Consider the following 26,728-nt stretch of genomic DNA (forward strand, 5'->3'; position numbering starts at 1 on the left):
TACACTTTCAATGCTATCCCGATCAAAATACCGAGGACATTTTTCAAAGAACTGGAACAAATAGTCCTTAAATTTGTATGGAACCAGAAAAGGCCCCGAATCTCCAAGGAACTGTTGAAAAGGAAAAACAAAGCTGGGGGCATCACAATGCCGGATTTCGAGCTGTACTACAAAGCTGTGATCACAAAGACAGCATGGTACTGGCACAAAAACAGACACATCGACCAATGGAACAGAATAGAGAACCCAGAAATGGACCCTCGGCTCTTTGGGCAACTAATCTTTGATAAAGCAGGAAAAAACATCCGGTGGAAAAAAGACAGTCTCTTCAATAAATGGTGCTGGGAAAATTGGACAGCTACATGCAAAAGAATGAAACTTGACCACTCTCTCACACCATACACAAAAATAAACTCCAAATGGATGAAAGACCTCAATGTGAGACAGGAATCCATCAAAATTCTAGAGGAGAACATAGGCAACAACTTCTATGACATCGGCCAGAGCAACCTTTTTCACGACACATCTCCAAAGGCAAGAGAAATAAAAGATAAAATGAACTTATGGGACTTTATCAGGATAAAGAGCTTCTGCACAGCCAAGGAAACAGTCAAAAAAACTAAGAGACAGCCCACGGAATGGGAGAATATATTTGCAAAGGACACCACAGATAAAGGACTGGTATCCAAGATCTACAAAGAACTTCTCAAACTCAATACACGAGAAACAAATAAACAAATCATAAAATGGGCAGAAGATATGAACAGACACTTTTCCAATGAAGACATACAAATGGCTAACAGACACATGAAAAAATGTTCAAAATCATTAGCCATCAGGGAAATTCAAATCAAAACCACACTGAGATACCACCTTACGCCAGTTAGAATGGCAAAGATAGACAAGGCAAGAAACAACAATTGTTGGAGAGGATGTGGAGAAAGGGGATCCCTCCTACATTGTTGGTGGGAATGCAAGTTGGTACAGCCACTCTGGAAAACAGTGTGGAGGTCCCTTAAAAAGTTAAAAATTGAACTACCCTATGACCCAGCCATTGCACTACTGGGTGTTTACCCCAAAGATACAGACGTAGTAAAGAGAAGGGCCATATGCACCCCAATGTTCATAGCTGCATTGTCCACAATAGCCAAATCATGGAAGGAGCCGAGATGCCCTTCAACAGATGACTGGATTAAGAAGCTGTGGTCCATATATACAATGGAATATTACTCAGCTATCAGAAAGAACGAATTCTCAACATTTGCTGCAACATGGACGGCACTGGAGGAGATAATGCTAAGTGAAATAAGTCAAGCAGAGAAAGACAATTATCATATGATTTCTCTCATCTATGGAACATAAGAACTAGGATGATCGGTAGGGGAAGAAAGGGATAAAGAAAAGGGGGGTAATCAGAAGGGGGAATGAAACATGAGAGACTATGGACTATGAGAAACAAACTGAAGACTTCAGAGGGGAGGGGGTGGGGGAATGGGATAGACTGGTGATGGGTAGTAAGGAGGGCACGTATTGCATGGTGCACTGGGTGTTATACGCAACTAATGAAGCATCAAACTTTACATCAGAATCAGGGGATGTACTGTATGGTGATTAACATAATATAATAAAATAAAATTAATTATAAAAAAAAAAAAGAATACTAGAAAAATAAGGGGCCCTGAAAACATGCAGTAAACTCCCCTTTTTAAAGATAAACAAATTGATAATCAGAATGGTTATAGCTTGTCCAAAAAAATTCCCAAATCACAGCAATACAAAAATCTTCATGCTATTAACAAAATAAAATGCATCATTTGTCCAAAAGCAAATGATTAAAGGTTGAAAAGGTTGGATTAAATGATATCATGAGATGAGATGAGATTATAAAACTGTTCCAAAGGAAACCAATTTTAAGTCAGTGGTTTTCTAATTACTCTAAGTTTTATAGGGAGGGATGAGTGGGAAGAGAAAGCAACTGGCAAGTGGCCTGGAGAGCAGAAAAAGAAAGCTCAGCACCTCAACTTCTTCAGAACCTAAAGCACTTAGCTCATCTCTACTAATGGTGAAAGCCTACTAAGCCAACTATCTAGAGCCATCTTTAATATAAGCCCGATCTCCCAATGCACCCTGACCCTACTCTCTGGGCCCACCAAAGTACCTCCCCTACTCCATCAGTCTACACTGTTTTCACCTTATCCACTGTAATGTAATGTGCTGCTATGTCAATTTTCTCCATAGAATGCAAGTGCTTTGAGGGCAGGCGCCTTGCCTTTATCCATTTTTGTTATTTCCAAAACTCAGCAATGTATATGACATATAGTAAGCACCCAACTATTAGATGAAGGAATGAGCTAATACATTCCACAATGCCAGATTAATTCCCACTTAATATCTAAGATTACTGTTAAATGATTTTTTAAAAATGCATTAGCTTTTAGAGCTAGCAGACTCTCACAGTTTCTCCTCTTCTCTGGTAGACACAGTCTAAATCAAAGCAGTCTACTACTGATAGTTGACCAAACTCTAGATACAATTAACACCTGCAGCCTAGTTACTCTATACATTAACTACATTAGCCTCCTTTTTTCTCATTTATACTATATATATCACTAAAATGATTTTCTATGCTCCCAGCATTGGTACAAAGAATTGATACGGCTGACAGTGCTCTCAGCTGGAGGGCAGATAATTTAGTTAAAGAAGGCACTGCGAGTAATTCTGCCCTCCTGTCAATATTTCAGTTTAAGAGAACAACTCAATTTCTTTGTAAATCAGTTATTTAATAAATCCGGCTTTAAAACAACTCCAAGAGTTCTGATTATCTCAGGAAGCAAAGAAGTTCTCAAAAACTTCATAACCAAAATAATTTTATAATTTCATGTTACATTACTCAACATGGAAACACAGACATACACCCCCCTTGAATGACAGAAAGCAAGGAACAGAAAGAAAACACATACATAGATACAGGTATCACACAACAGGGCATGGCAGATAGGGAGTGGAAAAAAAAGTGAATATATAATACTATATAGGCTTATTCTGCTTCATTAAAAACCATCAGAGAAACATTAACGTTAAATATTTATCAGAGATTTTAAAAAATCATGTCTATTAAACAGTCATTTGGCGTAAATTTCAACATCAGAATCAATTTAGAATACATATTCTTCAAGTATCTATTCTCTGCCTTTTTTTTTTTACTGTTACTGCATATGACCCACTCCTCTAAAGCTCCAATACACCTACAATAGAAATTACTTCCAAGTCTTCATCTGTAGTCCAGATAAGTGTTTGCTTGGGGCACGCGGGGGGCGGGGGGGTGAGGGGGTGCTGTCCTGTGCACTGTAGAAGATTAAGCAGCATCCCTGGCCTCTGCTCACTGATGTCAGCACCAACACTCACCCCCTCTCAGTTGTGATCATCAAAAACGTCTCCAGACATTGTACAATGTCATCTGGCAAATAAAATGGCCCCACTTGAGAACCACTGGTCCAGAGTATACATTCACACTTTTTTTCTCCAACAAATATCTATTGATCAACTAGCAAGTCTCTGTCAACCTCTGTGCTAGAGGCCAGCGAGATGAAGGTAATGGGGGGGTTTCAGACAAATAAGCAATTACAATAGATTGTGAGCTTTATGAAATGTGCAGTTCAGAACTGTGACAGCATGTAATAGAGACTATAACATATAATCAAAAAGATCAAGAGAAGTTTCCCAAAGGAAGTGAAATTCAAAAAAAGAGTTATAAGGAGAGAGAATGAGTATAAACTGAAAAAAGAGAAAGCACAGTGAATCTCAGGAACTGAGACATTCAGAACATATACATAAAACACAGCACCTAACAGTCATCCTCTAAGAACCTACTACATTATAGATACTAAAAATATTACTGTGAATGCAACAAATATGGTCTCTGCTTTCATGGTATTTACAGTCTAGTTAAGGAAATACAAATTCTTAAAATAACTAAAAATCACAATATGATGTTAAATTATTTAGAGCCAACAAGAACACTGTGGTAGCAGGGCAGAGTCACACTCACCTAGTCAGACCTGGCTTCCCCAAGCAAGCAACACCTAATTTGACATTCAAAGGATGAATAGGAGTAATACAGGAAAGAAGAAAACAATTTGAAGCAGAAAAAATAGCTTGTATAAATATGTACTCATTACAGAATATTTCAGTTTGCAGCTTTTACAAAATGAATTGGTCTACCAGTAGAAAGAGCCACTAAAGTTATCACTGAACTTCAACAACAAAAGGAAAATTTTTTTCATTCTAAATTGACAGAATGTGCACTTTTAAATATTTCCTTCTAAAACTCTGAATTGCCACAAGCATAAGGGATAGATGTCAAAAATAAGCCCCATCTTTGTGCTGATCCCAATATGTCCCCAGATGCTAAAATTAGAGAGCGCTAACAAAATACACATTTAAAAATATGGATGGACAAATTCTGAAAAGCAACGTGCAAAATAATATGCTACCTTCCTTGAAAAGTAGGGTGGGAATAAGAATGTATTAACATATTTGTAATTGCTCATAAATGTATAAAAAAAACTACGAAAAGTTAAGTTAAAAACTAACAATAATCGATAACCGAGGGAGGGATGACATGTGAGAGCAAGACTTTCTTCCATGTATTTGTTTTTACTACACATTAGAATTTTTGTATTATCTAGTCAAAAATTAAAAATATACCGTCAGATACAATTTTTTAAAAACTCGACCATTAATGTTTCAATACTAAACATAAGTTATCAAGAAAGAACTATCCTTAATTCACTGTGTTTAATATTTATCATTTATATGAAAACTGATTTTATACTTTATATATTTACCCTATTGGAATTCACTGATTCGTTCATTTTTGTAAAGTCCTTATTTATCTCCCCTTGCTCTGCTACCAACATATCATCATTAGCAGTGTTTGGTAGTACAATAACATTATATATCTATATCCAACTGAGACTGATTACAAATTATTCATCTTTAGCTGTTTATTTTGTCAACAAAATTCAATAGAAATGCAATATTTTATTTATTAAGAAAACTAGAAAAATGATATTCTTCTTCCTTATACAAAGCAAGCTAAGAATATTTCACTATGTTCTAAAAGTTGAACAAGGAAAAAAATTTAAAATAAGGTGTATTTTCTTTCTTGGCACTTCACTATTACAATTCTTTGGAAGTTATTATATTTTTCAGTAAAAAATAACACATTTGGGGAAAAGATAGAATGACACTTTTCCAGTCTGCCAGGAAACAGAGCCCTTCTTCAAATGAAGACCTATCAAAATATGCAAGCAAATGTCATGGCAACAGAAGCTCTCACCATGGTAACATCATCCCTGCTTCAGAGGAAAACCACTCTAATTCGTCATGTACTTCAAGACAAGGCATTAGACTAATTCCAATTTTCATTTTACAATCTATCCATAACAGTCAATATACCTGGCAATAGTAAAGATTTAATAAAAACATTAATATTTCACAAGAAAGCAATATTAAAATCAAAGCTGACTCGATTTACATGCAAACTGATTAATGCCAGGGATATAAAATCAAGCTGACCCACCTTACAGAAAATCAAGTCCGTGATGAAGACATAAAAAACAATGACATCACAACTGCTTAAGAGTAAATACTCTAGACTCAATATAGAAACAATTATATGTTTAATATTCACAGGATAGCTGGTAGATAAAGCAAGAAAAGCATTTTTAAAAAATAAAACGAATATAATTTCAAGATTTTTATTCTTACTCTTTTGTAATTCATCATATAGAATTCTGTTTTATTTCAGTGATGGATTATTAATGGCACAAAAATTCTTACTTAGAAATACGGGTCTCCAGATGACAAAAGTAAAATCTAATATTTTTTAAAAGATTAGAAATTAATCAGTTATTACCACAAATAAAATTTTACTATGCTACCTACATCATTAAAATCCACTTATAAAAGCCAGTAAACAAGCATTATCAACTTTGTAAATTAAATTAAAAAATCTAATAGCTATGAAGTAAAAGATCCACTACCTATAGCATATTAAAATGCCAATGGTCATTTTAAAATATTCATTTTTAGATGAAAAACCACAAAAGATTAGCAATTCAAACTTTCAATAAAATCATAAAACCAAAAACCTTGTATATAAGAACCTAGTAAAACCTAACTGGTTTATGGTATAGACTAACAACCAGATGATCACTTCAGTTTGATCAGAGTTTGAACCTTAAACCTTAATTATACATAGGTTTAGATAAAGTTAATTTTTTCTTTGAAGAAAATACCCATTCTTCTCAAAATATTTAAATATTTTGTCAAATACAGCCTACATTTAAAATTTTTAAAAACACTGTGAACAAAGTAATATAAGTAAGTCACCTTTAAATAAAAATCAGTTATTTTTGCATCAACAGCAAAACACATGGGGAAACCAAAAGGCAGCATATGATAAAGAAGAGAGTAAACTGCCTTCAAATCTAATTTTGGTCTTCAACTTGAAAGCAAGGGGAAATCACTAGAGATAAAGGAAGAAGATTATTCTGGATGCAGTATGAAGAACGTTGCAGGACCAGTTAGGATGCCACTGCAGCAGATCAGGCAAGAAGCAATGAATGGTAAGTCAGATTAGAGCTGTGGGAGAGGTTACCAAGAGAAAAGGGAATAATTTATGAGATATTTAGGTGATAAAGCAGGAAGATAGAGCAAGACTTGGACACGGATCAAAGACGACATCTAGATTTCTCATTTAAATAAGTGGAGTAAGAAATGCTGGGAAAGGAAAGGTTTTTACAGTTTGTATGTTTACTTGTTTGGGGAGTAGAAATGGAGTTTGGCTTTAAAATGTAGTGAGTCTTTGGTGTTTCTGAGAAATTTAAAAAGCAGTATATGAAGGTAGGCAATTAGATAAACAAATATGAAGCTTAAACAGAAATCAAAAGTTTGACTTCTAAGAGATAACTAAAGCCATGGATGTGGATGAGATTTCTAGAGAGAGAGTAGAGCATGAGAAAGAATGAAGGTCCAGGACATTAAACCTTGAAAAAGTTCAAACTTCAATCATTAGTAGAAGACGAACAGCTTGAATGAGATGGAGAAGAAATGCTATAAGACGAGAAGGAATTAGGACAATGTGGTATAGAGCCATGAAAGAGAGTATTTTTTTTTAATTTTATTTTATTATATTGTGTTAATCACCATACAGTACATCCCCAGATTCCGATGTAAAGTTTGATGCTTCATTAGTTGCGTATAACACCCAGTGCACCATGCAATACGTGCCCTCCCTACTACCCATCACCAGGCTATCCCCTTCCCCCACCCCCTCCCCTCTGAAGTCCTCAGTTTGCCTCTCACAGTCCATAGTCTCTCATGTTTCATTCCCCCCTCTGATTACCCCCCTTTTCTTTATCCCTTTCTTCCCCTACCGATCCTCCTAGTTCTTATGTGAAAGAGAGTATTTTAAAAAACAGTGCATAGCAGTGCAGACTACCAAAAATGATTGAGTAAAAAAACGGGCTGAAAAATGATCTTGATTTTGCAATGAAGAAAGATCACTGGTGACTTTTCAAAAAAAGTAACTGATTAAAACAATATTTACTTAGGTAAAGCCCTTTTAAAAATACAATCTTATCTAAAGCTACAATAACATGTAAAAGAAATAAATCAGACCTGTGGCGATGTAAACACAACGCTTACCTAGTAACCTATCCCTCCATGTGGTCCTGAGGCAGTTCGCAAAAACCTACAACTTTGGAAATTAGTGTTTTGAAACCATTGGGCTAATCTTGGAAGTATCTTTTCAGCTCCGATTTTCTATAATTCTGTAAATGCAATTTACTTTGTTTAAATTGAGGCTTTCATAATAATTAATGATTGCTCTGTGCTTTAGTAATATCAGATACTGCTGCATTTCTTTTTAATCACAAAAAAAAATGCTCTAAGTTTTACTTTCCTGACCATACCATTAATTAACTTTGCTTCTCCTTTTTCCTATAAAAATAATGAACTATGTGAAACACAGACCATTAAATGAAAATGTAAGCAAACTTTCTTCTATGCCAGTGTTTGGTTTTGCCCTCATTAGACTCACCACCTTTATATGGTATCTTTATCACTATTCTTCAGTTTCTCGCCAAAATTCAAATATTTTCTCTTTTTTCTTCTTTTTAGCAGGAGTAATATGTTCTACCTTTTATTCAACTCCAATTCAACCACTATAATTAATGTAATGGAGCAGAATTAACTTCTTGCTAAGTTTTAAGTAATTAGCACCAAACAAATGTAGACCAAAGAGTTTTTTCATAAGTAGATGTACCAGGAATCCTCTTCATCCTTCACCATTTATTTACCTTTGGAATATTTCTGTGGTATCAGAGAATGGATTACAGGTTAAAAACCAAGCTTTGTTTACCCAGACCAGGACTGCCTCTCCACTTTATGCAGGCTCCCTCAGACTGCTACAACAGTCACTCAATCAGTTCCTTTCTTCATTTATTTGAACTGTTGGGTCAAGGGAGCCAAGGGATGCATACCACATTATGAGAAGTCTGGAAGATTTTCTGATAAACGAAGTGAATTAAACAAGTGCATTTATATCCTCTTTGATTTGAAACCTCACTAAAGCAGGAGTTACAGAAAAGAGGTATCAACAGAAAAGGAAACACAAAAGAGAAGACAACAGTAGAAAACAACATGTCAATACATTTTTGAAAGACAGAAAGGAGATGAAGTTAATAGAGCAGAGAGCACAGAAATCTGAATACTAAGTGCTTGGAGAGGAGGGTATCAATGAAAGCAATTCATGCGGCAGCCACAGTTCCGCAGAACAGATCAGATCAGATAACGTAGGGAACAGATAACCAAGAAGGTTGCCAAGCGGGAAAAGGCTGAGGCATGGAACTGAAAACAAGGAGAATGGTTGAAAATCTTTATAAAGAACATTTAAACCTCTAGGTTCCCTCCTCCACCCCAGGCAAAAGGCAGGAGATACCCTTATCCTGTGGAAAAACTGAAGAAAGAAAGTTCTAGTACAGAAGATTCAAGCGTAACAGAAGAGGGAGACTGAGACCTGGAGAATTCAGTAAAGCTTACCTACTGAACAGAGGACCCTTGCCCCATTATCTTCTCTATTCCAAGAATGCTAACAGCCAGGCAAATGCAACCAAGGAAGAGCCTGGAGACTCGGTCTTTGAAGAGGCTTAAGAATTCCAGAGAAAAGAACTATAGAGTCAACCATTTGGATAACTTCCAATTTAAAAATTAAGGGTGAAAAACGTACACATATTTTAACATGATAAAAAAAAATACCATAAGGTATACCGTGTTATTACAGTATATAGCATATGAATTTGCTCTAAGTGTCCATCACTTACCCTGCCTGCACATAGTTATTAAAGCTGAGTTCATGGAAGGTTTTAGATTTCCCCAGAAGGAAAATTTAGAAATATTGGCAAATTTTACATTAAAAATTAGTTCTTGGTCTGATTAAGGTTCCTAAATTCTCATTCAGAACTTGCTTTCAATAGAAAGCCTAACAAAGGAAGGTAATTTACAAGTCACACAAGGACAGGATCAGAGATTACATGGGGTACTGTATTAGGCTCTATGGTTATTAGTCAAAAATACCACATCGAGCTAGGTAACTGGGGAAGGTTGAAAAATGGCCCCCAAAGATATTCGGGAAAATTCATCCAAATAGTACAGCATTAACACCATGAAGAGAAAATGGTATTGCTTGCCCTATAAGTAGTCCTAAAATTAGATACGATAAAAATGAATCAGGGATACTAAGTTATAGTAAATATATAGCCTTTAAATAGTGTAAAATCAGGCCCACACTTAGTTGGTCGAAATAAATAGACTTTCTCTTTATAAACTGAGAGAATAAATAAAAACTGGAATGGAACTAAATTTCTCATTGTGTGATGCAAGGTCACGTAATGTTCTGTCTCTGGACCAACTAAAATCACATCTCCCACCACTGGAAGCTACACCTGTCTGTAATCAACTCCATTCTTACCACTTTATACAGAAAACTTAGAGCTGCTGAAAAGGAAAATTAACGTCTTTCCTTTGGATATGCAACGGCAATCAGAAAAAGGCCATTTTACTTGATGAAGAAAAGGAACTTGATGACAATATGTGAGCACAGTGGTTTCAATCCCAAAGAATTAGGTGAAAGAAAAAACTTAATATTCTTTCTTTGAAAGCAATAAAGAAATCATAAAAGTTATGAATTATTAGAAAAATAGATGTTAAATTCTGCAGAATATCATGAATACAATGTTTGATAATGTCATTCAAGTTCACCTACTTTATATAAACCTATATTTTCATTTTTTAAAAGAGGTAGAAAAGTCACAAATCTCTGTGTAGAAACCAAGTATAGTCTCACCTGTGACTTTGGTAAATCAAAAATTTGAAAATGGAATACAGAGTACCCCTCCTCTGGTCGTGGCCCAAACTAAGGACACAGTAAAGAAGAACAGAAACATCAGAATGAAATTGCAAAATTAAAATCATTTAAAAAACCCAACACTACAAAGTTGCATATAATGAAATTTTGTATGTAAGCAAGAAAACTGCTCTCCTGAATGGATTCATGGTAAATTGGAGACTATTCTGAATGGCAGAGTTAATATATTTTATACTCAGAATATCCTTTCAAAGATTTAACACAAAAACAACAGAAATGCAAAAAGAAAAACAAACAAACAAACAAAAAGAACCCCACCATAGAATTAAATAGAATGGGTAGACAGGTGACTAATACCACATCCTTCTTACAGCCAGATGCCAATTTATCAATTAACAGTGAAGTCCCACTAAAGGGCACACTACAAACACTGTCAAAGGTATGTATTTGTGGTAAAAATTAAGACAGAGCTGACAAAGTGTACTTTGAAGAAACAAAAAACTAGATAAAAATTTTCATGAGAAATTACACTTAGAAATGAAACATATCAAGAAATAGACTAAAATCATTAAAATTTCATTGAAAATGAAAAGAATTAACCAAAGATTAATAACTAGTACAGTAGAGTGCTGTGTCATCAATTAAACTTTTACAAAAATAAGTAGTTATGAAATATTTTTTATAGCGAAATGAGTCTTTCTAGATATATGCTAACCTAAGGATTGGAAAAGCTAAATTAATAAGAAACTGACAATTGCCACTGATGAATAAAATGTGAACCCTTCAAAGCCATTCCATATACTATGTAATCTTAATAATTTAGCATGCAAAAGTGAAAATTCTTATTGAAATGATGGCAGGAGAAAAAACTGATAGAAATACAGTCATATAATAATGATAGTGATGAACTTCATAACAACTCTATTTCATTTATTGCAACAGTACAAATTTCATTTTAAGAGATATACTGTTTTCAAGAAAGTAATATAAGAGTTTATTCTCTATCTTATTAAGAACTCTTTACCCAATATATTTTCCCCAATACTGGAAGGAAGAAGGAATTAAGTGTTAATTTATATTCACATACATTGATCATCATATGATCATTACACAACTTCAGAGCTAAACTATTATAGCTTGTACATTTTACAGATGAAGAACTGGAGAACCAAAGAGATATTAATATTAAGTGCCTTATCTTAACCAGAGACCAATTCTAACCCACTAGGAAGTCTCTGAGAAGAAAATGCAAGTAGCAAAGCTCATATTTACTGTTTCATGAAGAATAAGTGTTTGCATTTGGCATTCTGCCAGGAAACAGTGAGAATTTAAAGAAAGTCACTGAAAAATTTCTTAAAAGAAAAAAGATCAAACATAAATTAGATTATACATATGCATGTGCAACAAGAAAAACAGAAGAGCTATAAATTTTAAAAATGTTTGCCTGTATTTCTGTTGTCTGATTCCTGAGGCTAGGACTTCCAAGTACTATACTAAATAACACTGGTGAGAGTGGACATCCTTGCCTTGCTCCTGACCTTAGAGGAAAAGCTCTCAATTTTTCCCCAGTGAGGATATAGAGCTGTGGGTTTTTAATATATAGCCTTTGTTATGTTGAGGTATTTTCCCTCTATCCCTACTTTGTTGAGGGTTTATATCATGCATAGATGTTATATTTTGTCAAATGCTTTTTCTTCATCTACTGAGAGGATCATATGGTTCTTATCCTTTTTTTTTCATTAATGCGGTATATCAGTGACAGATTTACAGTTGCACCAAAAACCATAAGATATCTATGAAGAAACCTAACCAAAGAGGTAAAAGACCTGTACTCTGAAAACTAAGAAGAACACTTATGAAAGAAACTGAAGAGGACACAAAGAAATGGGAAAACATTCCATGCTCATGGATTGGAAAAACAAACATTGTTAAAATGTCTATAATGCAAGCCCTATCAAAATACCACTAGCATTTTCCACAGAGCTAGGACAAACAATCCAAAGATTTGTATGGAACCACAAAAGACCCCAAATAGCCAAAGTAATCTCGAAAAAGAAAAGCAAAGCTGGAGGCATCACAACCTTGGACTTTAAGTTATATTACAAAGTTGTAGTGATCAAGACAGTACAGTACTGGCACAAAACACATAGATCAATGGAAAGGAACAGAAAACCCAGGAATGGATCCACAACTATATGATCAACTAATCTTTGACAAAGCAGGAAGGAATATCCAATGGAAAAAAGGCGGTCACTTCAACAGTGTTGGGAAAACTGGACAGCAACACGCAAAAGAATGAAAACTGGATGATCTTCTTACACCATTTGCAAAAATAAATTCAAAATGGATTAAAGGCAGGGGTGTCTGGGTGGCTCAGTCAGCTGGGCGTCCAACTCTTGATTTCAGCTCAGGTCATGATCTTAGGCTTGTGAGATTTCTCTCAAACAAATAAATAAATAAATAAATAGAATCTTTTTAAAAAATGGATTAAAGACATGTGAGACAGGAAACTATCAAAATCCTAGAGGAGAACACAGGCAGTAACCTCTTTGACATCGGCTGTAGCAACTTCTTACTAGATATGTCTCCTGAGGCAAGGGAAACAAAAGCAAAAATAAACTCTTTAGATTTCAACAAGATAAAAAGCTTCTGCAGAGCAAAGGAAATGATCAACAAAACTAAAGACAACTTTCAGAATGGAAGAAGATATTTGCAAATGATATATCTGATAAATGGTGAGTATCCAAAATCTATAAAGAATTATCAAACTGAATACCCAAAAAACAAATAATCCAGTTAAAAAAATGGGCAGAAGACATGACTAGACATTTTTCCAAAGAAGGCATCCAGATGGCTAACCGACACGTGAAAAGATGCTCAGCATCACTACTCATCAGGGAAATGCAAATCAAAACTACAATGACATATCACCTCACACCTGTCAGAATGGCTAAAATTAACACAGCAAACAACAAATGCTGGCAAGGATGCAGAGAAAGGGCAATCATACACTATTGGTGGGAATGCAAACTGGTGGAGCTACTCTGGAAAACAGTATGGAGGTTCCTCAAAAAGTTGAAAATAGAATTACCATACAATCCAGCAATTGCACTACTAGTTTTTTACCCAAAGGATACAAAAAAATATCGATTCGAAGGGATACATGCACCCCGATGTTTATAGCAGCATTATTAACAACAGCCAAATTATGGAAACAGCCCAAGTGTCAATTGACTGATGAATGGATAAAGAAAATGTGGTGTGTGTGTGTGTGTGTATATATATATATATATATATATATATATATTATGGAATATTGCTCAGCCATAAAGAAACATGAAATCTTGCCATTTGCAATGAACTGGATGGAGCTAGAAAGTATTATGCTAAGCAAAATAAGTCAGAGAAAGACAAATACCATATGATTCCACTCACATGTGGAATTTAAGAAACAAAACAAATGAACGTAGGGGGAAAAAGAGAGAGAGAAAGAGAGAAAGGAAGGGGAAACCAGAAAACAGATTCTTAACTCTAGAGAACTAACTGAGGGTTAGTGGAAGGGAGGTGGCCAGGGGATGGGGTAAATGGATGATGGGGATTAAGGAAGGCACTTGTGATGAGCACTGTATGCACTAAATTCTACACCTGAAACTAATTTTATGCTGTATGTTAACTAAATACAATTTAAATAAAAACTTGAAGGAAAAAAATGTTCATGTATCGGTAAAATATAAAACCAGTCAAATCTGAAAGGCTAGGGGGAAAACCTAATGATATATTTTCATTTCATTTCTTTGATGAACATTTTTCTAAGACATAGTGGGCCAAACACTATCCTAGACACTGGACATAACAAGGTAAATAAGAAAGGAAAGTACAAATAACCTTGGAGAAACACACAGTATTTATAAGACAAAAACTTAATATTTATCTTGTGAGGTGCTAGCTACTTCTTTATCTAGTGTAAGAAACTGCAAGGATATCCTGAAGATATTTTTTGCTTTGAGAATAATCATTTAAGTGATCTGTCTTAGTTATAAAGATATTTAGCAATTAAGTAACAAGTGTTCAAGAGAAAAAAGGGAAAAAAAAAAACCAAACATTTCTTTTGGCTTCACAAAAGCAAACCACCCCCCATAAGTCCTATGAAATGAAGAGCAGGGGAAAGACTGAGTATGCACAGGAACCCAAAATCTCATCAAGGCCCTAACTTCTGCTTCTTTTCAGTCACGGTATTACAGCTCTCTTGGTCTGGTGGCCTCAGAATGAGATCAGGTGGCCTCAAAGAATCTGAGAAACTCCATGTCACAGAAGGGGAAGGTACAGATTTGTGACCAGGAGCTAGACTGTCATGAGAAAGATTTGCTTCTAAACGAAGGTGTGTATAAGGCTGGAAATTGCTTTGACCAAGCCAATTCAACAGTGATGACAGAGGAATAGTTTTGTGATGTGCATGCATAGGTGTGTGCGGCCCAAAGAACTAAAAGAGATTAAGTGTTCATGCCTAAGGTGACACAGAAGAAACCCAGAAACTACTTTTCCACCTCCTCTATACCCTCAAAGACTACCATCAGACTAGCAGGAGTAACTTAGAAATACCCATCTTCAACAACATCAATGTAGAAATGATGGCAGTAAATGCACAGAAGAATACAGTCAATCTATGAACTCATCAGAATTTCACCTTTCCAGAACCTGGTGGCTAGAAACAGGATACCTTAAATGGGTAAGTTTAAAATCTCTGGGCAGGGGCGCCTGGGTGGCACAGCGGTTAAGCGTCTGCCTTCGGCTCAGGGCGTGATCCTGGCGTTATGGGATCGAGCCCCACATCAGGCTCTTCTGCTATGAGCCTGCTTCTTCCTCTCCCACTCCCCCTGCTTGTGTTCCCTCTCTCGCTGGCTGTCTCTATCTCTGTCGAATAAATAAATTTAAAAAAAAAAAATCTCTGGGCACAATTATAAAAAAGAAAAACCTAGGAAGTAAAAAGGGATCCTTGTAACATTACACTACACTGTGATTCATTTCTTCAGAGGAGAGAAGGGGCCAAGCTATTTCATTTGAATAATTAAGAAATATAATCTTTATTTTGTTCTGCAAGCTGGGAATTTCCAGGATAAGGACACTGAAGAGAAATCCCAAGGAGAAAAAGCTATGCAGCAGGACTACAGAATGAAAGACCTCAGAGGGAATGCCTTCAAATTAAAACCAAACTGGATATATTACCTGACAAATTTGTACTGAAAAAAATCTTAACAGTTCTTTTAAAGAGTTTAAGGGAAGAAATAGTGATAATCACAACAAATGAAAATATAAGGCAATTCCTAACTTCAGGGAAAAAAAGTTTTCTATGAAAATATAATATTATACAACTTGACTCAGATGTGAACAATATTTATGTTACCACAGAAATATAAATACTGAATATTCATTTGACCAAAAATGTGATATAATTACAATGGGATGACAGAAGGAGAAGGGGTGATGTTGGAGGAGTGAAAGAGCTCAATCCTGTTCTTCAACAGCAGAGAGTAGGCAGATCATGTATAAAACAGAAAACCAAGGAAGAGCAGCATAAACAGATTTTGTAGAGATCAGGAGGGAAAAGAGAAAAAACACACAGCTAAAACAACAGAAAATAATTACCTCCTAGCAGTGGCACTCTAAATGTGGGGAAAAGAAGAAAAGACTGTTCTATTTTTCAGTAGAAGCCATGATATTTTGACTTTTAAAACCATGGGCATGTATTATTATGTATTGCTTGGCACTTAAAGTATTTTTTACATAATATTACCTTCTTTATTTTGAATATATAAAAAAAGAAAAAAACTGTAAGAAATAAGGTAGCATAAATCCTCAAAAAACTATTACACTCAAATCCAAAGGTATATTAAAAATTACACGTATCATGATTAAGTAGCATCTGTGTCAGAATGTAAGGATGGGTCAACAAGAGAAAATCACTGTAATTTACTACATGAATGGCATAAAAAGGAAAATGACATGGCAATCTCAATCAATAGATACAGAGAAAGCATTTGTCAAAGCCCAAAACCTATTTATGATTGAAAAAAAACCCAACAACCTTTGTATAAATACAAAAAACTTTCTTAGCATGATAAAAGCTCTCTAAGAGAAATCTACCAAAAACATACTTAATGGAGAAAAATTAGCCACATTCCCTTTGAAGTTGAGAATAAGGCAAGAATGTCTCTCTCTCCTCTACCCAATAAAGTCAACGTTTAAACCAGTGCTAGAGGTCCTGGCCAATATGTAAAATTAGACAATTATTAGAACTAAAAGTGTTCAGCAAGATTCTTGAATCAACAAATTAATCAACAATGTGGCAGTACATTAGAAGTACCAAGTAAAGACACCATTTACCGTAAAAATGGAAAATAATAAATATCTAGAAATTAGACAACAATTAAAAACTTACACTCAATTAGAGAACAAAAAAGGACCTGAAAAGGGCTAATCCTTATGCACTGAAATGATCTAACACTATAAAAACAACAATTTTCTCCAAATTAAATTCAAAGCAATTCCAATTGAACTCCTAACAAGAATTTTTCTGTAACCTGACAACCTATATCTGAAATTTCAATGTTAAACCAAATGTCCACACATATTTAAGAAAAGAACAGAGCGACTTGCCTTACTAGATATCAGTTACAAAGCCACTATAGTAACAAGTGTGGTTATTTGAATCAGAACAGACTAATACATTAGCTGACTTTCCTAGACTCATGTATCAGGCCATTTCTCTTACATATACCAAAACCTCATATACATGTGGATATGAACCATGAGTTTAACAAAATAAAATGTATTGCAATTACTATTATTTTTAGACTTGACTTCAATCTAGGGGATCAGGCCTAGAAAATACTGTAACTCAAAGATCTAACTTCTACTTCCGAAGATATCATTTTCTGCAATGTCTGTCCCCAGCCTCTAACTCTCCTCCATCACCTCTTCCCTTGACCACAGAACAGCTTCTCTCTACCTGTTTGGCAAAGGGGCTGGAAGGAAGACAGAAGCCAATCACGTATCACACTATATCTAAACTTGCATATTAAAGTTCTACCATATACGTAAAACATACAGTATTTAATATACAGTCTTCAAAAATATTAGTTTCCTTCCCTTTTCTCCAGGTACCCAATTTGATGTCTCACTATATAACTTCACAGCTACCCCATATCCTAATTTCAAAGGTTAGAGTTACTGAAGGAAAAATGCAGCATATGAGGCAAACTATAGCACATGAAATACAACTCTTTCCTATAAAGCAGTTTTCATACATGAACATGCATTTGAGTACATGAAGAGCTTGGTAAAGCACAACTTGCCGGACCCATTCCCAGGGTTCCTAGGGTGAGCTGCTTTTCTTTTCTTTTCTTTTCTTTTTTTTTTTAAGATTTTATTTACTCATTAGAGAGAGATCAAATGCATAGCTAGAAAAAGAAAGCACGAGCAGGGAGAGGGGCAGAGGGAGAAGGAGACTCCCCAACGCAGGGCTCAATCCCAAGATGCTGGGATCATGACCTAAGCTGAATGCAGGCGCTTAACCAACTGAGCCACCCGGGTGCCCTGGGTAAGCTGCTTTTCTACTGCTTTTCTAATAACTTTCTGGGTGGTGGTAATGTTCCTTGTCCACAGGTCACGTTTTGAGAAACAGTGCTCTACAGAGCACAGGTTGTCTAATGAGGGCAATTTTGCTCTCCAGAGGGAAGTAGGCAGTGAATGTATATATTTTGGGTTGTCACAACCTGGAGAGAGAGGACTGGGGGAAAGAGGTAATACCGGCACCTACTAAGTACGGACCAAGGATGCTGTTAAACACCCTGTAATACACAGAACAGCTCCCCACAACAAAGAATTATCTGGCAAAAAAACTGTCACTGATGCTAATGTTGAGAAACCATACTATCGGAGTAAAACGTAACTTACTCCAAATACATGATTTGACCATTCAGTTAGTACAAGTTCTTCAGTGAGTTTCAGAAATCTGACATTCATAGAATTCACAGTAATATTCATAGAATTACATTTTCTTCAAGTGTTAAAAATTCTTTGAATTTCACTCATCCATAACAAATTTTAGAAATATTAATGTTTAAAGGTATACTGGGCTACAGAAAGAAATAAGTATTTATGTAATGTTACTGGTAGATTTCTAGTGAAGATATATAAATTAACACTCATTTTGCAAGAATTATTTAAAAACTAATTATATCAAAAGACTTTCTTGAAAAATAATGATCCATGTTTCTTAAGCTGAGTGAAAAGCAAACAACTGTTCATTTTACCATTATATATGTTCAGCATAACTGACATTATCTTAAACAATTTCTTTAAGGATAGACAGTGACTGTAGCAGTAATTAATCCTAAGTAAATATATCTCAAGAAAATGTACTTCATATATACATTCATGTGTACACACATATTTATATACATAAAACACACTACAAATGCGCGCGCACACACACAAACACACACACACACACACACACACACGAACTTACTCCAATAGGCTGAAAAATAAGTCCATCCATTTCATGGCTGACTTCTTTGGCAAAATTTCCTTCAAGTAACTATAAAACAAATACATATATTTTTAGAAATATAATAATCACTTAAAGGGTATTTTAATTTTTTGCAAGCTTTACAAAAATTTCTTAATGTATAAGCTTTAAGAACTGAAATACAGAATGGGGAAGGTGGGTGATACAGAGAGATCTAGGTTAACATATTGCAAGATTTTTTTTAATGTATAAAGACTGTCACTCCATGGCAGGCTAGATATCTTGAACAACAGTCATAACTAAAACAACCAAAATGATGGATAAAATATTAAAAACACATTTTTAAATACATTGCTGAGCCAGCATAAAAGGAAGGAAGACAGAGGCCAAAATCAGTGAAAACAGAAATTCTGAGAAGTAATAAATACAGGGAATAAAATAAAAAACATACACAAAAAAGGAAATCACAGAGAAACTTGCAAGGGATAGATGGAGGCTAGGGGGCAGGGGCGACATCCCCTGAGAATCTATTACCTTAAGCGACCTCAGACATGGGATCACAGTCCAAAAATATATTATCTGTGCCTTCCCCAAACCCACCAGTAGAGGATTTTTAAAAAATTTTTTGTCCTACTTTTTGTTTTGTTGTCTTTTTCATATTTTTTCAAGCACGGAAATGCATTACAAGGTACACACAGTATAAAATACAAATGACAGTTTTTTCCAATGTCATTATCTTCTAAAGAGTAGGGATAGCCCCTCTCTCATTAGTTCTGAACAAGTAAACGCTTCTTTCACAGATTTTTATTGTTTTGAAGACCTGTACATGTGTATCACGGATGGAAGCCCTAAACACCGATTTCTGTATTTCAGAGAGCCAGAGTCTGACCAACTTACATCATAGGCAGGATAGGTCTGGGATTCAAATATGTTGTATCCAAAATTTTGGATATGCTGTGTATGATACATCACTTTTATCACAATCACATCCTCCTGAAAACTACTTTATCTACAGGGAGATTTGTATTCCAAAAGCAACAACCCAAATTTCAAGTTTATTTCACTGCAACAAAATCTGTGAGTCTCCTCCAAATGGCGGCTTCCTGTTCTTTGCCACTTCATCCTTCAAAATCTGTAATTCCTCTAAACTGAGGGCAGTTCACAGCAAAGAAAAACAAGAGCAATCCTAGTTTCTAACAACTTTAAGACAACTCCGGGTTTGAATATCTAAATTCCCTTAAAACTGTAAAGCTTCTTAGTCAAATTCATAGGGACAGAAATTAGGGAGCCTGGTCAGGGGGCGTGCGGCAAGGGGAGAATAAGGAGTTAGTGTTTAAGAAGTACAGAGTTTCATTTGGAAAGAAGAAAAAAATCTGGAGAGGGATAATGGTGATGGTTGCACAATAACATGAATATCCTTAATGCCACTGAACTGTATGCTTAACAATAGCTAAAAAGATAAATTTTATGTACATTTTCACATAATTTTTTTAAAAAAACTGTAATGCTCTTGAAGTTTTCTTTCTTGTTCTGTTTTTTCCTTTTACTACAACACTAAGAATTCTTAGGTGAGCAGCTGGCAAACTGGGAATCTTACAGCCATATTATTGAGAGTCTGGCAAAATGGGCAGGACAGTTCTGAGATTCATAGATTTGTCACCAATGTACTCAGTGGTTTAAATGACCTGGCCGATATACACCCCAATGTTCATAGCAGCATTGTCCACAATAGCTAAATCGTGGAAGGAGCCGAGATGCCCTTCAACAGATGACTGGATTAAGCAGCTGTGGTCCATATATACAGTGGAATATTACTCAGCTATCAGAAAGAATGAATTCTCAACATTTGCTGCAACATGGACGGCACTGGAGGAGATAATGCTAAGTGAAATAAGTCAAGCAGAGAAAGACAATTATCATATGATTTCTCTCATCTATGGAACATAAGAACTAGGATGAACAGTAGGGGAAGAAAGGGATAAAGAAGGAGGGGTAATCAGAAGGGGGAATGAAATATGAGAGACTATGGACTATGAGAAGCAAACTGAAGACTTCAGAGGGGAGGGGGATGGGGGAATGGGATAGACTGGTGATGGGTAGTAAGGAGGGCACGTATTGCATGGTGCACTGGGTGTTATACGCAACTAATGAAGCATCGAACTTTGCATCGGAATCCGGGGATGTACTGTATGGTGACTAACATAATAATAAAATTAAAAAATAAAAAAATAAATAAATAAATAAATGAATGAATGAATGACCTGGCCGACTGAGAAGGCAATTTGCCAGAATAAAAAATTCCATATGAATTAAAAACACTGATTTCTTATAAATTCCTTTTAAAAGAGGAAAAATAAATCCTAAGCATCAAAGAGCGAAAATATCAGCTTACATTCTTGCTGGAAATGTGGAAGATAATTTGAGATTAAAGCCTTTGTATTGTGATGTATGTATGTGATATATTCATCCTAGAGGAAAAATTTTTGAAACTTGTATTCATATTGAGAAGCATATTATATTAAGACCTTCATGTTCTATTTCAACTTTTTTCAAACATCCATGAACTAATGAAGGGTAAAGGTTCAAGCAAGACAGAAAAGTATAACCTTAATACTTCTTGTACCCTATCATGTAAGAAAAGGTAACCTGCTAAATTCATAGCACAAAATCTGCTGAGAAATAATGCAAACCAAATGCCACATCACCTTTAAAAAACAAACAAACAACTTTCTTTTTTTTTTTTTAAGTAGGCTCCACACCCAACCCTGGGTTCAAACTCATGACCCCAACAGGAAGAGTTGCATGTTCTACCAGCTGAGGCAGGCAGGCACCCCTAAAAAACTTTTCAAAGGTTAAAAGAATTTGTCCTCCTTAACCATAGGTACATCATCTATGGCAAATAAACATGGCTTTTCTACTCTTAGGTCAAAAGTCTCAAATTCATATAATGGAGCATCCCTGTATACAAAGTATGTATAAAGTAATAGTACAGAGTTGGCAAGACTCTAAATAATATGATGTCACCTACTGCAGAAATGAAAATCACCTCATTTTTTATTTTACTCTACCTTTTTACGAATCAGAAACCTCTTGCTTCAAAACAAGAAATAGCCCCTGTTTTTACTCTTGTTTTACTCCTTGCTGATTACTCCAGACAATAATTTTTTTTAAGATTTTATTTATTTGAGAGACAGTGACAGAGATAGCGGGAGACAGCACGAGCAGGAAGAGAGGGAGAAGTAGACTCCCTGCCAAGCAGGGAGCCCAATGAGGGGCTCCATCCCAGGACCCTGAGATCATGACCTGAGCCGAAGGCAGGCACTTGACCAACTGAGCCACCCAGGCACCCCTTCCCTTCCCCCCCCTTTTTTAAGATTTTAATTATCGAGAGAGAGACAGACAGACAGACAGACAGAGGTAGCAAAAGAGTCTTTCTTTACTTAACATGTATAGTGGCACCTATCATGTACTAAGGACCTAAAATAAACTGTTGTGCTTGGTTCTTAACATATACCATGCAAAATACATAATTCCTCACAAGATATGTATTTCTGAGTTTTGTATTATTATTGAATTTGCCAGAAAAGGAAACTGAGGCTATCAGAGATTAGGTAACTAGCTTCAAGTCAGACAGCGAAAAAACAGAACAGATTTCGGGCACTTGGGTGGCTCGGTTGGTTAATCTACTACCTTTGGCTCAGGTCATGATCCTGGGGTCCTGGGATTGAGTCCCACATTGGGCTCTCCCTGCTCTGCAGGAAGCCTGCTTCTCCCTCTGCCTCTGCCTGCCACTCCCCCTGCTTGTGCTCTCGCTCTGTCAAATAAATAAATAAAATCTTAAAAAAAAAACCAAACAGATTTCAGTTAAAAATAAGAAAATAACAAAAGAAAGTCTGCTTTGACTCTGAAATAAATGCCCAAAGATTTTTGCAACATCCTATATGTATAGGTCCTCTAATCATCATTTAAGGTTTACAAATTTTATTTTTTAAATTGAAGATTTTATTTATTTATTTATTTGAGAGAGAGAGAGAGAGCATGCACAGGCACAAAGGCATGAGCAGAGAGGGGAGGGGCAGAAAGGGAGGGAGATGGACAAGCAGACTCTGCACTGAGCATGGAGCCCAATGGAGGGCTTGTGCTCACAACCCTGAGATCATGATCAGAGCCAAAACCAAGAGGACTGAACCAACTGAGTCACCCAGGTGCCCCAGTGTTTAGACTTTAAATGTACTATACCATGTACTATATGAAAAAGGTGCATACAAAGGTAGATAAAATTCTTGAAGGGAAAAAAAAAAGATTTTTGGGGAATAGAGATGAAATCTAAACATTGTATCACTATTGTATAATTTATCATTAATGGATTTACTTGTTCATATTTGATCATATATGTAAATTATGTTAAATTTAAAATACTGCTTTTTTCCATTTACAATTCTTGAAAGAAAATTTATCCAAACTTGCTATGGGCATCTTCTATATATCACTATCTTCATTGTTAGAGCCAAAATTTAACTGTCCATTATTTTCACTCCTATCTCCTGAGTTATAGCATACTTCACATGCAACTTTCACAACAGATGTTATGCCAGGTTAAAAGTACCAACTGAATAACATTAGGAAAGTGTTTTCTCCTTTGTTCATTCCATATGTCTATGTTCATAATCTTGAAAGTGTTTAGCTCTTTTAAAGTTATATTTTTCAAAAAAAGACTTTATTTATTTATTCAAGACACAGAGAGAGAGAGAGAGACCACATGTGGCTGGGGGGTGCGCTCCCCAGTGACCAGGAAGCCTGATGTGGGGCTCGATCCCAGAATCCTGGGATCATGACCTGAGCCGAAAACAGATGTTTAGCAGATTGAGCCACGCAGGCGCCCCCTCCTTTAAAGTTATCTTTAAAAGTCTGGTTTAAGGGAAAGTGCCACTTTCACTTACTATAAAGAGTGGCAAGAGAATGTTGCTTCTAATCTGACAATTATAAAAAAGCAGATATCTATAAAATCATAACTTTTGCTAAGGTTATTAGAGAGCTGAGGGCTCTAGGCAACAGGATGGACTGAATCCCAAGCCTCTCCAAAGGGAGAGGAGACATATATACTGATTCACCTTTGGGAGAATTCACCTTTTGTATTGATTCAGCTTTTGGTAGAAACTGTTCTTTGCTCCACACTCTCAATAAGCCCATTAACAGCAGTCATGTGCTGAAGGAATGTGAAATCTTTGGAGCACCAAAGATAACTATATAGCAACACAAATCCATCTCAAATAGAGAACAGAGTGATTCAACCACTAACCTACTGCTTCAAATGTGACCTATTGACAAACTGAAAAAAGAGGTATACCCATTACTAAGCACAAATATATTTACCTCAGTCTCTGTTGTTCAAACAGTGGGAAAAAAACAAAAACAAATATCTAGCACCCAATAAAAAATATTTTTCACATACACACAAAGCAAAAAAAAAAAAAAACAAAAAAAAACAAAAAACCAAAAAACTATCTACACTCAATAGATAAGACAGTCAAAAGAACAAGACTCCAGATGACTCATGTTTTGAATTATCAAAGACTTTAAAATAACCTTAACATTTTAAAGGAAAAAGTGAAAAACATATAGGAACCAACCTGGAATTTCAGTACAAACAGATAAAAAGTATAAAAATGAGACAATTAGAAATGCAAGATATAAAAAACAGGATCAGAGAGCAAGAATGCTAATCAATGGGAATAATAATCAATGGGATTATCAGCAGACAGAACACAACAAAAGAATCACTGAAGAAGAAAAGTGTATCACTTCTTCCAACTGAACTACAAAAAGAAAAGGGGGGAGGAGAAACAGAATCAAAGAGCTGAAAGAGTAAAAAGATACAACATCTGTACAATTGGAGAGATTTTTAAAAAGAAAGTGATTTTAAAAAAGAAACAATTGGGAGAAATAATGCCTCAGATTACCGCAAAATTAAACACACATTTGCACTAGCACACATCCCAATAGTAGCCCAATAGTAGAGAACAAGGATTTAAGAAAAAAGTACACAGTCAAACCACAGTAAAAAGAAAAAAAACTTACGTGCAGAGGTTAAAAAAAATAAGAATGACAGCAGACTCTTTGTCATGAATTATATAAACCAGAAGATAATAGAACATCAGCTTTAAAGTACTAGTAGAAAAACTATAAACCCAAAAATCTTTAGCAAATGAAAATATCTTTTTAAAAAATGGAGGCACAATAAAAAACTTTTGTCCAACAGACAAAAGCTGATAAAATGAATTTCTACCAGGCTGTAACACAGAAGATTTTAAAAGAAAGTTTTCCGGTAAAAGAAATATTATACAAACAACAAAAACCTGTATCTGAACAAAATACATGAAGAACATCAGAAATGGCTGAAAACTAGATATAACAGACACCCAGGACTCCAAGGTGGCATCATCTGTACCAGTGAAGAAGAAGAAACTTATGGATGTCAGACTAGGAGGGTTGCCAAGTTGGATACCAATGCAGAATTTCACCCCAAAGGCACTGCTGGAGCGTTTCAAAGAGGTTACTACTAGTACTACCTGGTAGTACTGTGAAAAAAGGGGGTGTCGCTGGGACTTCCATGATGCTGGCAGCTCATGTGCTTTTCAATTACTATTATTGTTATGAGGAACTCAAACAGGAGCGGCTACAAAAGTACCACTGAAAAGGGCCCAGTGTGGAGGCACATTCTGCATTCCTGACCATCACTTTTGCCTGGAACCCTGAATCCTTTCATATTCTAACTGAGAATTAACATCCAAGAAAAGATGACTGGTTAAAAAAAGAAAGAAAGAAAAAAATAGAAAAAGAAATAGTTGAAAACTAAAATAAATATAAAATATTTGTACTTAATTTCTTCAAAAGATAATTAAAGCAAAAATATTAAAATGTATTGTGTGGTTTTAACATGTTTAGAAGCAAAATATATGACAAGAAATGGAATGATATTGTTGTATGGTTCTTACCCCAACTATAAAGCGATATATTATCTAAAGGTAAACAGTGAAAGGTTAAAGAGACATACTATAACCCTTAGACTAACTCCTAAAATATAAAACAAAGATGTACACCTAAAAAGATAAAAGTGGAGCTATAATGAAATCCAAACATTCTCAAGTAATCCAAATGATGGCAAGACGGAAAAAAGGAAATGAGAGCACATAGGCAAATAGAAACAAAGTAGTAAGATGGTAGATCCACACTGACCCATAGTAATAACTACATTAAATTTAAATGGTACAAGCACCCTATTTAATAGGCAGAAATTGTCACATTGGGGGAAAAAAAATCAAGAACCAACTAACTATATGCTGTCCACAATAAACCTACTTTGTATATAAAGAGTAAATTAAAAGTAGGACAGATTAAATTTACACAATGTTATAGGTTAATTATACCTCAATAAAGCTGGATGGATGGAAAGATAGAATGATAAATGTACAAGGATAGAAAAGGTATTAAATCCTAACATTGGGGTGCCTGGGTGGCTCAATTGGTTAAGCGTCCGCCTTCAGCTCAAGTCACTATTCCAGGATGCTGGGATCAAGCCCCATATCAAGCAGGGAGCCTGCTTCTCCCCCTCTCTCTGCCTGCCATTCCCCCTGCTTGTACTCTCCTCTCTCTGTCAAATAAATAAATAAAATCTTTTTTAAAAAATCCTAACACTAATGAAAAGAAAGCTGAAGTGGCTAGCCTATATTAATATTAGACAAAGAAGACTTAAGAACAAGAAATAT

At 35.4% G+C, this 26,728-nt stretch overlaps 1 protein-coding gene and 1 pseudogene across 1 annotated transcript in view; one reads left to right on the forward strand and one right to left on the reverse strand.

The window, feature by feature from the left end:
• Window positions 1–26,728, reverse strand: part of RNGTT (RNA guanylyltransferase and 5'-phosphatase) — a 313,058-nt gene that overhangs the window by 141,013 nt on the left and 145,317 nt on the right. Inside the window, exon 12 of the mRNA XM_002922658.4 lies at window positions 18,963–19,031. Within this exon, the coding sequence (XP_002922704.1) occupies window positions 18,963–19,031 (69 nt within the window). The remainder of the gene's footprint in view (window positions 1–18,962; window positions 19,032–26,728) is intronic.
• LOC109490142 lies at window positions 19,149–25,656 on the forward strand (annotated as a pseudogene).

This window comes from Ailuropoda melanoleuca, chromosome 10, assembly GCF_002007445.2.
Source record: "Ailuropoda melanoleuca isolate Jingjing chromosome 10, ASM200744v2, whole genome shotgun sequence".
NCBI lineage: Eukaryota > Metazoa > Chordata > Mammalia > Carnivora > Ursidae > Ailuropoda > Ailuropoda melanoleuca.